Source organism: Durio zibethinus, chromosome 10 (genome assembly GCF_047325235.1).
Source record: "Durio zibethinus cultivar Kanyao isolate XHJ-2024 chromosome 10, ASM4732523v1, whole genome shotgun sequence".
Taxonomy (NCBI): Eukaryota; Viridiplantae; Streptophyta; class Magnoliopsida; order Malvales; family Malvaceae; genus Durio; species Durio zibethinus.
Window position 1 is genome coordinate 10,529,895 of NC_143171.1, and position 14,405 is coordinate 10,544,299.

The window sequence follows — 14,405 nt, forward strand, 5'->3', positions numbered from 1 at the left end:
TATCTGTGTTATTTTTATTTATTTATGTTGCGTTTAAATGGATAAATTATAAACGTGTTAATCGTGTCATGTAGCGTAAACACATATAATAAATGTGTCATGTTTGTGTTTAAAATTTAAACATATTTTATAATTCATGCTTTAATAATTTGTGTCATTACACGTATCAAACATGACACTAAACATGAATTGCCAGGTCTACTATGGACGAAATGATTGTTGCAAAATGTACAAGAATAATAATATGGTTTTGTGAGGGAAAACGATCAAGAATCACTTGTACATACTTAATGGAGGCTTAATTGCAAGGAAGATTGAAGAAAAAAGCTTCTCAGTTCTTGTAACGCAAGAAAAAAAGACTGGCAAGCACATTAGTTTTGGAAATACTATTGAAGTGTTTAGAAATTCAAGTTAGAGGAGGATTTTTGTCTTAAATCTTTTAGTCCCACATAAAAATTTTGTGCATTTATAAATGTCGATAGTTTGTCTTAAATCCCATATGAGAAATTTAGTAAAGTTACAAGGGGCTTTACTTTTATAAATAAAATGTTTTAGTTTTAGTTAAGTTATCTTAAATAGCCACATACCAAAAAAATAGTTATGTGAGGAGGCTATTAAAATAGTGTAATTGAGTTTTAGGACATAATTTGGGTAAAAAGTTTTTGTGACTTTTCTCATTTCAAAACCTAATAGTTATAATGATTTATTTTGCTAGTGGATTGAATTTGGAAGAAGCTACTTTGCGTTAAACCGAACTAAATATATTTGTATATTTTTATTTTGGACTTGCTCTATTATTTGTGTGTTAAGGTGCTGTGCGTGTTTGTTTGTTATTAACAAAACAATCAAAATTTCTTTTTCCAAATCACATATAATTATCTACAACATCATTTTTCAATTTTCTCTTTTGCTAATGTATATGTGAGAAAATTCTTTCTAGTAAGGATTCGATGATATGTCTATGTATATATATACACACATATATATATTGTAGATATCATCTAATTCGCTTACTACCTTTGTTCTGGTAGACCTTGCACCCATATACACTTATTTAGAAATAATGTATACAATAGATCATTCTTAATTCTAGGAAAGGGCAAAGCTATATAAGGTTCGATAAGAGCTTAAGCCCCCATTAAAAAAATATGAAATTATATATGTTATACGTAAAGTTTAAAGAGCCTTCATTAATCCAATTTATTTGTTGTTAAGTCTACCAATTGTCATTGTCATAGTAAAAAAAAGCATTTTCAACAATAAACATTTTGAAAATTTATTTGCATAAATGATAGTTTAATTGTATACATTGAAAAAAAATGTCTTCAAAAGTGTTGATAATAAAACTATTGTATAACGTTTTCAAATTATTTAACCACGTCAAGAATAATTATAAAATTTTTAATAATTATGACTAAATATGGAAAATTTAATTTTTTAGTACTATTTTTTATTTAATAGCATAGGTTTCCTGAGCTTTATTCAATACATCCCCTCTTTGGGCCGGTCTAAGCAATCTTATCTATATTGATCTAGTGAATTCATAAAAAATTACCTTCCCACAGCCTTCCAGCAAATTCAAACCTAGACAAAAAAGAGAAAAGCACACTTTTTTTGTCACTCAACCATCCCTTAGTTTAGTTCTATTATACTGTTATTATTATTTTTAAAAATTTAATATATATGAACTAAGTCCTTGGAAAATAAAATATTTTGCTTTGCCCTTGCTTCTAAAGGCCAACATTAAAATTGTTTGAGGTGGATTCAAATGAATATTATTGTTTTATGCATTAAACGAATATTATTTGTTTAGCATATATATAAAGGTTATCAATGGCAATTGCATCAGTCAAATTGGATTTGGGTTGGATTATTTTGGATTGGATCATTTGAGCTAAAAAAAATTTCAAATCATTTCAGGTTTGGATCATTTCGGTTTTGGATTAGGTCAAATTCAAATTTAAAAGAAATGTGTCATTTCGGATTCGACGTATTTCAAGTAAGATCGATATAAATTTGAATCAATTTGAATTGGAATTATGTTAGTTGTAATCAACTTGAATTTGAAATATTTCATATTAAGTTATCTGATTTTGGATTAATCCTAGGATCATTGCAGTTTAACATTCAGGTTATTCATATTCAATTTATTAACTTCTAAAATCATATAAATATAATTAAATTATGTAAAAATTAAAATGTTAAAATCAAATGATTTAAAAGTAACTTTCTAATAATATGAAATTATGTTATATTAAATATAAAATTAACTTTGCTCATAATTAAACTTTATTAGTAATTTTTTATTGATTGATATTTAATATTTTTTTTTAATTTTAAAATTTTAAGTTATAACATTTGATTTTATGTATAACAAAAAAAATATATTTTTATATTATTTAAGTTATAAGAAAACAATATATTTAAGTTATTATCGACAACTTTAGACATCTAAAATGATTTAGTGATCTTCGCTAGGTACCGTACATCTCTTTAATTCTTTTTTTTTATATAGAATAATTGGAGAAACTAAATGTAGTTGACGTTGTTTTTTGTGTTGATATGTCAGCCATCTTATATAAATATATAAAAGTTAAAATTTATGCTAAAAAAATATATATTCAATGTGAATGGATTATAATATTGGTGTATGGACAACCTTTATCAATCATCATGTGTCTTGTATTAAATATATTTGTTTATTTTTTTTTTTTTCGAATTGATATGAATTGATTTGATTTTATAAAAATTTTAAAATATTTAAATGCCTTAAATATATTTATTTTTTTTTAATTTTCAATTGAGTTACTTTTTATTTATAATAAAATATCTTAAATTTTATATAAATATATAAAATTCAAAATCTTTAGTAAAAAAGGAAAAAGTCTAAAATGTTGAATGTCTATTCTTTTGACATATGGATAATTTAGTCAATTTCCATTTGTCTTGTATTTAATAAATATACATTCTTAATTTAACAAATAATTTTTTGAAAAAATTATTTGCAATTATTCACTTATAAATTAGTAATATTCTTGCTTTCAATAAATAAATTACTATTAAATACATTAAATCACTATCAATCAAATTAAATTAAATTAATTAGATAAGAAAAAAATTCCTTTTGATACTATAAAATTTCAAATTGTTACAAATTAAGACAATTTAAAGTACACCATATATATATATATATATATTTGGTAATATGTAATTTTTTTGAAAGAAATCCATAATGAAGTCTAGCATTTATTTGCTTTTCTCGTTACGAAAATAATTAAATTAATCAAATTTTAAAATTTTGATTTTTCAGCCAAAATCATAGAGATTTTCCTATACCATAGATAGTTTATGTTGCCTGTAAATACTTTTATAAAAGTGAATGTAGACATGGGTTTTTAACTTTATCGACCAACCTTTCATTTTAACAATACATTTGTGCTACCTTAATTTATCAGTTTATACTATATTATATAGTATACTTCCTAGGGTTTTATACATTTTATGTTTTATTGATTCTTTTTATTATTAGTTTTTACATTATTTTGATTTATCAAGTTATTAGATTATATAAAATATTTTGGATATTATACAATATTTTTGCAAGTCCATTGGCATATCTTACTTTTTTATTAACTTATTTTAGTATTAAGTAAGTTTGTTTTATTATTAATATTTTTATATTAGTAGTATTGTAAATGATTTTAATTTTAAGGTTTATTATCTTCTTTTCTTAATATTTTTTATGAATAAATGTTTATAAATAATATCTATTATTTTCCATATATAAGAAAATTTGTATTTTGGAAGAGAATGAAACTTTTAAAAAGTGTGCATTTTTTTAAAAAATGGGTAGTCTTTTGTTTTTTTTTTTTTTGTTGAAAATATATACATATGCATATTTAATTGTATATTTAATATTTTATTTTTCGTAATTTTTTTAATTAAGTCAAAGAGCATTATTATAGATGAAATACTATTTCAATGTAAAATAGTTTTATATAATGTCCTTTAATTCAATAAAATTGCATTTTAATTCATAAATTTTTCTATTAAAAAATTTGCATAAATCTATGTCTAATCTTTCATTTCTTTTTCTTCTTATTTTTGGTTTTTAAAGTATGCATTATTTATAAATAAATATCTTCTACCTATTTTTGTGCAATTAAAAAGAAAAAGAGAAAAGGAAGATTTTATATTTATCTTTTTATTAATTATTGTATTTATTACTATATTTAAAAACATTATGTGATAAAATCTTTTATTATATTGGCATTATTCATTAGTAACGGAAAAAGGTATTAAAAACCAAAATCAACTATTCATTATATAAATTATTTTTAACATTATTTTCGTAATATACAAATCTACGTTTATAACAAAAGAATTTATTATTATGAAAGAGAAAAGAATTTGCTATTAATGATGTCAATTAAAATTTTCTTTTTTTTTTTATATAAATTTTAACTAAGAGTAATTTAAGATAAATAATATAAAATAATTTTCTATTCAAATTAGTTAAAAAAATAAAGGTTGATTATTAACAAAATTAAAACTAATTATACCAAAATATTTAAATTAATAGTAATTACTCATTCAATATTTTATCAACCACTCCCATAATAAAGTCAAGCAATGGAAATGGAGTCAATGGAAATTTTAATATTTATATATATAGGTTTCTAATTATTATATTATATTTTTAAAAATTATTTTTCAGATAAAATCTTTTCATGTATTTGAATTTTGTAACTGAATTTTCATTTATATACATTTGGATTAATAATTATATGGAAGTAAGTTATTATTATAAATCTAATATATAAGTTTATTTTTTTAAAAGAATAAATAACTTATCTTAAATTAAAATAAATATAAATAATACAAAGTCAATAAAGTAATCTTGAGTTAATCCAAATTTTTTATAAGACATTTTCACTTTTTTTTTCTCAAATAGTATTGGTCATTGAATAGTTTAAAAGTTTTATTTTCTTAGATATTACTTGGATATATGTATATATAAAATTTATATTTTTTATTAAACATACTATTTATATGTATAATTATATATATAAATAATAATCCATGTATTGTACGGATTATAAAATTAATTGTAATAATTCTAGGTTTTGAATTTTGTTTATGATTAGATGTACATAAATGCATTATAAAAGTGAACGTTTAAGTCTAGCTAGATCCAATTTAAAAGGAAATTTAACAAGGCTTAAAAAATTGTAATTCTGGTACTATTAAAAAAATATTTTTACCATAATATACTAGTTTGGTAATTAATTATAACATTTAAATATTTATTGTTCTTCTAAAAAAAATTATTGTTTGACTTAAATTTAAAATCATATCATTTCAAATTTAAATTTAAATCAATTTAAGTTTGAATTAATTTGATTTTAAAATAATTTAAAATTAAATTAATTTAAATTCTGGTTGATTTTAATTTAGATCAAATCAAATTAAATTATTAATTTTTTAATTAAATTGAATCGATTGAGTTTGGATCTGAGCTAATAGGATAGACTTTTCAAATTGAATCAGTTTTTATCACCTCTGAATAAGATTAATGAACTCCGCTTTTTTTTCATTTTTACAAACAAGTACCTCAAAACCCAAGGCTCAAATACTTCCAGTTTGGAAAGTTTGACTGCGGTGAAAATATTACACTTCAAAACTTGCCAGATTTTGTTTTTTTTTTACCCATACTTTTAACTTTCTTTTTACTTTTAGAATTACAGTGCTGGGACAAAAATTTCCCCTTCCACAGTACCACTTTTTTTTTTTTTTTGGTCTTTTCTATTATTCATATTTTTGTTATTTTAGTTTTCTTTTTTTATTTAAAGTTTTTCAAATAACTTCATTATAATTATATAACAAACCATTCATATCATTATTTAATAAACTAATTAATAGATAATAACTAAAAACCGTAAATAAATAAATAATCAATTTTACAATCAAATAAATTACTAGTAAATGAAAAAAATCTTTATAACTAAGTAATTAATTATAATAGATAATTATATAAATAATAAATTAAATAAATATTGGTTAATGTATTTTAACATTTGTAAATATATCATTGTTTTTTTTTTTTACACAATGAATCTTAACAATTAAAATAATAATATAAATAAAATATAAAGAGCTAAGAATAATCAATATTTGATCAATTTATTTATTAAAAAAAATTTACATAAATGAAATACTACATAAATTTGTTTACTAAACTTTATTTATTTATTTAGTTAAAGTGATAAATAAATTTATATAATATAATGTCTTTAATTGTAAATACATTATTATTAATTTAAAAAAATATTATTTGATATAAGATAATTGTAGTAAATTTTAATTAATTATTAACTCATAAATACAAAAAATATACTAAAAATTTCATTATACATAAGTTTTATTTAATGTCTATACTTATCATTTTCTTTTCTTATCACTACAATTTATTTCTTTTATATCACTACATCATTAATTTTAATTTCACTATTATAATAATTAATCTTATCATATTATAATTAATCTTATTTCTACTATTAATTTTAATCCCACTGAAATCTATCACACCACTCACTTAAATAAACTTTTAATCTCATCGTCACCTATGCATTTATATATAAATATATATTCTATCATTAATTTTAATTTTATTATTATAATAATTAATTTCATCTCCATAACTCTTTTCAATATCAACAAAATCAACTTAATCATCTTCCAAGTGAACAGCTAGAAAACCAAATGTGCAAAAAGAGATGAAGGGCTTTAGCCAACCACTCGTATTCATCTTCTATCTATTGGCTCTGCTTCTCCATGGCCCATCTATCCACTATTTTGGAAAGAAATAGAATGAACATTTTCCTTAAACGCCAAAATACTTGAAATATTCCAAATCCAAAAACGCAGTAGTTTTCAAGGAAACCCAACCTCATTTTAAGCCATTGGTGAGCATAGGTGAAAACAGGATAAGGGCCTGTGCTGTGGCCTTGAAACTTGAATCCATGACGTCCTCATATTATTTGTCTAACTTATCTTAATCACATCATTTATATTATTTTTCATTGTTTTTCTCTTTTTCTTTTTCGTTATATGAATTACTTGTTTTTCTCATCCCAACCCACATCCACTCCAAATGGATTACAACTATACTAACACATTTAAAATTCGTTTCAGTTTGCTTGGCCTAAAAATCTACGTATATACGTACATATAAAATATACTTATTATAAATTTGAAATCTAATTCAATTAATCTATATATAATTATTTTTAAAAAATATTATTGTATAAATTTAAATTTTAAATATCAATACTTTTAATTTTTTATTTTTAAATTACAATTTCTTTCGACCATGAGAAAAGTAATAATGTAATTGAACAAAGAGCAAACCAATTACCATATATTTGTTAAGCTTGACATAAGAATTTTTAAATCAATACCTTTCTCAAACTAGTATTAATTAGTAGTATTATTATAGTTTAAAGCAATGGATTAATTCATATTTTTTGTAAAATAATTATAATTTAAAAATAAAAAAATTTTAAAATTTAAATTTGTTGAATGTCAACTTTTAAGATGATTATATAAATTAACTAAATTAAATTCGAGTTGAAATAATAAAAAAAATTTCATATTTGCATATTGCAGCATGCCCCCAATTAAAAAGAAAGAATGTATAGAATATGCTATACGGTAGTAAACAATATTTGAGGTATATACTACTATTACAGCAGGAAAAAAAAAAAAAACGATATATAAACCAGAAGAGAAACAAAGAGCTCCCTTCACTCTTCACTCTATCTCCTATCCTCGTTACCTTTTCTCTCTTTTCTTATCATGGATCCTTACAAGGTACCAACTACCAACTTTATGGATTCCTTAAGTTAATTCAGTTGTTATTCCACTTTCATTTTTTGGTTGGTTTATATTTACTAAGCCTGAAACAAAAGTAGTTCTTCTTCATTGCTCAATCTGATCGATTATCGTTTGTTTGCTAGGAAAATTTAAGAAAAAAAAGTATGTCAATGGTTGAAACTTTAGAACAAAATTCAGGAACTTATCTCACTTAGTAAGCTAATAGTTTGAACTAAATGAAACATTCTAGTTTGCTCTTTCTCTAAATAATTAATAAATTTTTAAGTTGCTTCCATTTTCCTATATTTTCTTAGCTACCAAACACGGTATTTGTCTTCTCCAGATTGTATTCTATATCAAGTTATCAAGAAAGTTAGGCCAACTCAGTTAATTCCAATATCTATTTTTTTTAATGCTGGTTCACTTCTTTTTCCTTATTCTGTTGATTGCACTCATTTGTATTATTTCCTTTACTTCTGGTTTTCAGCTCTTTCAAAGTTTTGGTCGTTTAACTCTTACAATCTCTTCTGATAAAACTAATTAACTCCACTAATTTATCTGGTAGAACCTTCAACTAGTTAGCCTTCGTTTGTTTATTTTTCTTCTTATTCCCGCTATATATGTTTCGATGCAGAATCGTCCCTCCAGTGCCTTTAATTCCCCGTTCTGGACCACCAATTCTGGGGCTCCAGTTTGGAACAATAACTCATCACTCACAGTTGGAGCAAGAGGTAAATTATATATGATTCTTGGTTTGCCTACATCATGTTTATTCATTGCAGTATTTTCACAAGAATTGAATCTTTGGGTCGATTTGGATGCGCTTTTCATATACTACTTTTAACCTTGTTATGGTTTTGCCTTTGTCAATATTTTCTCCCAAGATTGATTATGTTTGGGATTTTTTAGACAGAAACAAATTCTATGATGAGATCAACACGAAATAAATTATACACACAATAAATAATATTTAACATGATTCGATCAAATTGATTATAGCTACGAATGAGATAAAAAATCTATTATAAACGTAGAAATTATAAAAAAAAATACAAAAAATCATAAACAATAATTAATCTTGGGCCCCAAAACAATTATAGTTTACATGCTTCCTAGTGTATATAATCTATAAAATATCCTTTATTTTATGTTTTTCCCTAACAAACTTTTTTTTCTATCCCTACAAACCTATCTCTCATATAAAGATTATATAACTCTTTCATAATTCTCAAAGATAATACTCACTCTATATCTATAAAGTTCCATTACTTATCACCAAAAATTCCTATTTATTAAGAACTCTTATTATTAAAAATATTTATTCTTAAATAAACTTAATTATCAAATAATTCTTTAACTAAAAGAATTTAATTGGAATTCAAATTTATTCCCATTTAGAATTTGAGATAATATATAACAAATCTCCACTTAATACAAATTTTACCGAAACATTGTCCTTCTAGAAATCCTAACATACATGGTCAAATCAATGCTGACTCCACCTAATTCACACAAGATGATCAATACTTTTATGCAACCTAATTAATTTGATCTTGTTAACTTTATCTGCAACTAATACCTTGTTGTAACACATCTTTTCTTGCATATCTTTGATCTCACAAATATAATTTGCAACAACAAATTTCCTTTCTTAATCGATGTAGGATAACCTCAATAATCTCTTCCTTTACACATTGGGCTATACGGAGAGCTTCGACGCCCAATTCATAAGGAAATGTTGACAACTTAACTCAATACCACTTGTTAAGATTTTTTAAGTAGAAATAAATTCTACAATGAGATTAATACGAAATAAATCACAAACACAAAATATAATATTTAACACGGTTCAGCCTAATTATTTACATCCACAGATGAAAAAAAAAAATTATTAAAAAGTAGAAATTACAAAAAGGTTAAAATACAATAAATAATCACTAATCTAAACAGTCCTAGTTTTTATACTTCATAGTATATAACTTATGGAATATCTTTTATCTAATGCAACTAGTGTCTTTCCCGAATAAATATTTTTTACAACCCTACAAACCTATCTCCCATATGGAGATCACATACCTCTCTCTCATAATTCTAAAAATTAATGCTCACTCCATATTTATAAAGCTCCATTACTTTATTATCAAGAATGATTATTTACTAAAAATCCTTATCATTAAGAATATTTATTTTTAAATAAAATTAATTATCAAATAATTCTTTAACTAATAAAATTTCTTAGAACTGGAATAAACAGACTATTAGCATCAATAGATTTCAACCATGTTTGTTATAAGACACCATTGCTTCTTGAATATAATCTATAAAATTTCAATGACCAGACCTTTTTATTTCGCAAGGGGCATCACGCATCACACTTTTGCATGGAAAGTAAAGAATTTGTTTCTCCAAGTTCAAGTTGATTCTAAGAGCTTTTATTTAGTGCATTGAAACCTGAAATTGTTTTGATACATATTAATGGTAAAGCTCTTCAACTGGTTCGATAGGATTTAGTCAAAGGGCAAAACAAAAGATACATAAAATAAAATCAGAGATTGAAGAACATTTTTTTTTCTGACAGGTCCAATTCTCCTTGAAGATTATCATTTGGTGGAAAAGCTTGCTAATTTTGATAGAGAACGCATTCCAGAACGTGTTGTTCATGCTAGAGGAGCTAGTGCAAAAGGGTTCTTTGAGGTCACTCATGATATATCTCATCTCACATGCGCTGATTTCCTTCGAGCCCCAGGAGTCCAGACCCCAGTCATTGTTAGATTTTCCACTGTTATCCATGAACGTGGTAGTCCTGAAACTTTGAGAGACCCTCGAGGTTTTGCTGTGAAATTTTACACCAGAGAGGTAACAAGTTTTGGTAGATTATCTAAATTTTCTTAACTTTCAGGTGGCTGCGTGTTTATTGCTTCTATTTTCTGTATTTTGTTTCTTTCTTCTTTTTCCTTTTCAGAAGGATCACTGTCAAACAGTGGCCCTATAATTTCTTTATACTTGCAGCTAAGTGATAAAATCAGAAAGCACTAAGCTGCAAAAGAACCATTCCTAACTTAATTGTCTGCTCTCTTTGATTACTTGCTCAAACCAGGGTAATTTTGATCTAGTGGGGAACAATTTCCCTGTGTTTTTTGTCCGTGATGGAATGAAGTTCCCTGATATGGTCCATGCTCTAAAACCGAACCCAAAGTCCCACATTCAGGAAAATTGGAGGATTCTGGACTTCTTCTCGCACCACCCAGAAAGCTTGCACATGTTCACCTTCCTCTTTGATGATATAGGTGTTCCACAGGATTATAGACACATGGATGGCTCTGGTGTTCATACCTTTACTCTAATCAACAAGGCCGGGAAGGCACAGTATGTGAAATTCCACTGGAAACCCACTTGTGGTGTAAAAAATCTGCTGGAGGATGAGGCCATAAGAGTTGGTGGAGCTAATCACAGTCATGCCACACAAGATCTCTATAACTCGATTGCAGCGGGAAACTACCCTGAGTGGAAGCTCTTCATTCAGATAATGGATCCTGTTCACGAGGACAGGTTTGATTTTGACCCACTTGATGTAACCAAGACCTGGCCAGAGGACACCTTCCCATTGCACCCAGTGGGTCGAATGGTGTTAAACAAAAACATTGATAACTTCTTTGCTGAGAACGAGCAGTTAGCCTTCTGTCCTTCTATCATTGTCCCGGGTATATATTATTCAGATGATAAGTTGCTCCAAACTAGAATCTTCTCGTATTCCGACACTCAGAGGCACCGCCTTGGACCGAATTATCTGCAGCTTCCAGCGAATGCTCCAAAATGTACTCATCACAATAATCACCATGAAGGTTTTATGAATTTCATGCATAGAGACGAGGAGGTATTCTGTCTCTGTCTCTCTCTCTCTCTGTCTCTGTCTCTCTCTCTCTCTCTCGTGCACAGATATACATGCATGCTCTCTTGCTCCTAGCATAGATAGACAATATGACATCTTAAGTCATCATTAGTAAGCACCTCGGCGTGTTTCTGTGCAGTTTTTCCTTCAGTGATCTGGTCCCTCTTCTTATATTATAGCGTGAATTCGTGATGGACAATCATTTTACTGTTGCATTATTGTCTCTGATGAATTTTTTTTTAGGTGAACTACTTCCCTTCGAGGTTTGATCCTGTGCGCCATGCTGAGAAGTACCCTATTCCTACTGCCATTTGCAACGGCAAGAGAGAGAAGGTTTGTTTTTCCCTAGCATTTTATTTCCACTTTTAATTTTTTAAAGCTTGATTGGACTTTGGAAGAGGAAGTTGAACCTGATAAAGTGCCAAACTATATGTTGATTTCTACTTCCAAATATGGTCCCATTGTCTGAAACGCTTGATTTTGAGCCAAACTATTTAAGTTGTTTGGATTGACCAGTAAATTGTTGATCTATTGGGTTTATGTCAATGTGGGTCATTGAGACTGTTTTCTGTTTGTGCTGACAAAGACCTTAGACTAGATAATAATCAGCTATGGCTTCTTAACTATTGTCACAGTGCATCATTGAGAAGGAGAACAACTTTAAGCAGCCTGGGGAAAGATACCGATCCTTTACACCTGACAGGTTTTTTTTTTCTTCTTTTTTAATTTTTAGGGATTATTTGGATAAAAAATGAGATATTGCTTCATTTCTTTATACATTTATTTACAGAATTCCATTTTTTGGTTGACTATCTCAGGCAAGAACGCTTTATTAAACGCTGGATTGAGGCCTTGTCTGATCCAAGAGTCACATATGAGATCCGCAGCATTTGGATCTCATACTGGTCGCAGGTGGGATTCTCATCCTTTGATCTTTCATTCTACAAACACCCCACATGCTAATTATCTTTCGCACTTATGGATATTAATTTAACCATGAACACTCAAGGAAGATAGATGAAGATTTTACTGTTTCTTTGTCACCTCTACGTTGTCTGATAAGCTTGCAGTTCTTAATAGGTGGCATGATAAAGTACTGCTTAATAATAAGGTAATCGTCTTGTGTGGCTACAGGCTGACAAATCTTTGGGTCAGAAGCTTGCTTCTCGCCTCAGTGTCAGACCAAGCTATTGATGGAGTCCCAAGATTAATTTTCAGATGGGGCCAGGGAATTCCTTGTGCTGAGAGAAGTCACAAGCATTTGCAAGTAGTGAACTAGTTAAACAGTGGATTATATGTATCTCCTGAATACTTGTGTTCCACACTGAAATAAAAACATAAGATAGCAATAATTCTATGTCTAGGAACGTCTGTAATAAGATGAATTACTATAATTTGTTGTATTATGTATATGTAAGTTTTGGAGGATTCACATCATCTACTTGGTGGCTTTAACGTCAATTCGCTTTCTAATTTTTATGTATTACCAATAGATTTAATAATTTATGTATAAGTGTTGTGTCTATCGCATATTAAATATATTTAAACACGAAAATTATCATGAATATATATAAATATAAAAATTATCATATATCACAATTTATATTAATATATCAAATAAAAAATATTTATGATTTTTATTAAATTTATATACAATTTTTGTGAAAATTAAAAAAAATTATGTCATTTTCATAATTTTGTTCATATCATTTTTATGTTATAATATCATTTCTTGTTTAAAATGAAGAAACTTCCTAATGTACGGTGAAGAGCTCCTCTTCCTAATAGTATTTAGCAAGGAGTCATTAGTCTTAAAAGTCACAGCAATCAACACACAATAATTACATTATTTTATTTTGTAATAATTTAGAAAATTTATGATACAATTATCTTAAATCATTGGGATAATAAGATTACTACTTTGAGGAATAGTCAAATTTCGATTCTAAAGCATGATAAAGTTTTATTATTATGGGAAAATAATTTTCAAAAAATTTTTTTGGCTAATTTATTCTAACAAAAAATTTAATAACATTACCTCAAGAAGTTGATCAGTAAAAATTTTTGAAAACCAGTTTTTTTCTAATCACTTATTTAAAGAAAAAATTTTTTGTTACAATTGAATAGATGCTTATTGGTTAAAAAATAAAATTATTTTATTTAATAATTTTTTAAAAATTATTTTAATCAAATTTGTTTTATATTTTTTAATATTCTATAAAATAACATTTAACTATTTTATAAATTATTGATTTAATAGATATTTAATTTTTGCTTTTCTTTTTTGCAAAGTTATTTAAGATATTTTGTACTTCATGCTTTATTTTTTTATATATAATACCAAATAAAGTGATTTAAAATTAATAGTGATTTTTAGTATTGCACCAACATGTTAATTTAAAATCATTGATGATCAAATAATTTTAGTGATCTTATTATCATGATGATTAAAACTACATGATACAAAATGTGTCACGTATCCGTGCTTCTTTTTTTTTAGCATTTTTTGTAAATTTTTAAAAATTTTATAAGTATTTTTTTCAAGATTTTAAGTGAGATCCACTTTACTATTTTTTAATAAATTCATCCATTAAATAAAATTTGCTTTCGTTTTAATTTCACTAATGTATGATCAATAGGA

At 25.9% G+C, this 14,405-nt stretch overlaps 1 protein-coding gene across 2 annotated transcripts; it reads left to right on the forward strand.

Moving 5' to 3' along the window:
* Positions 1–7,755: 7,755 nt before the first annotated feature.
* On the forward strand, positions 7,756–13,201 carry LOC111292821 (catalase isozyme 2). Of its 2 annotated transcripts, none has more exons than XM_022885412.2 (8): positions 7,756–7,872; positions 8,510–8,606; positions 10,454–10,731; positions 10,973–11,749; positions 12,008–12,097; positions 12,400–12,467; positions 12,583–12,676; positions 12,845–13,201. In XM_022885412.2, exons 1-8 carry the CDS (start codon positions 7,858–7,860, stop codon positions 12,851–12,853), a joined length of 1,428 nt encoding a protein of 475 aa, XP_022741147.1. In that variant the 5' UTR covers positions 7,756–7,857; the 3' UTR covers positions 12,854–13,201. The 2 variants fall into 2 exon arrangements, with proteins under 2 accessions (XP_022741147.1, XP_022741146.1); XM_022885411.2 differs by having other exon boundaries at positions 7,760–7,872; positions 12,899–13,201.
* The last annotated feature ends 1,204 nt before the right edge of the window (positions 13,202–14,405 follow it).

Coding starts and splice junctions, on each gene's coding strand:
- LOC111292821 (XM_022885411.2), top strand. Junction 8,607..10,453: donor ACTCACAGTTGGAGCAAGAG/GTAAATTATATA, acceptor TTTTTCTGACAG/GTCCAATTCTCCTTGAAGAT. Junction 11,750..12,007: donor TCATGCATAGAGACGAGGAG/GTATTCTGTCTC, acceptor ATTTTTTTTTAG/GTGAACTACTTCCCTTCGAG.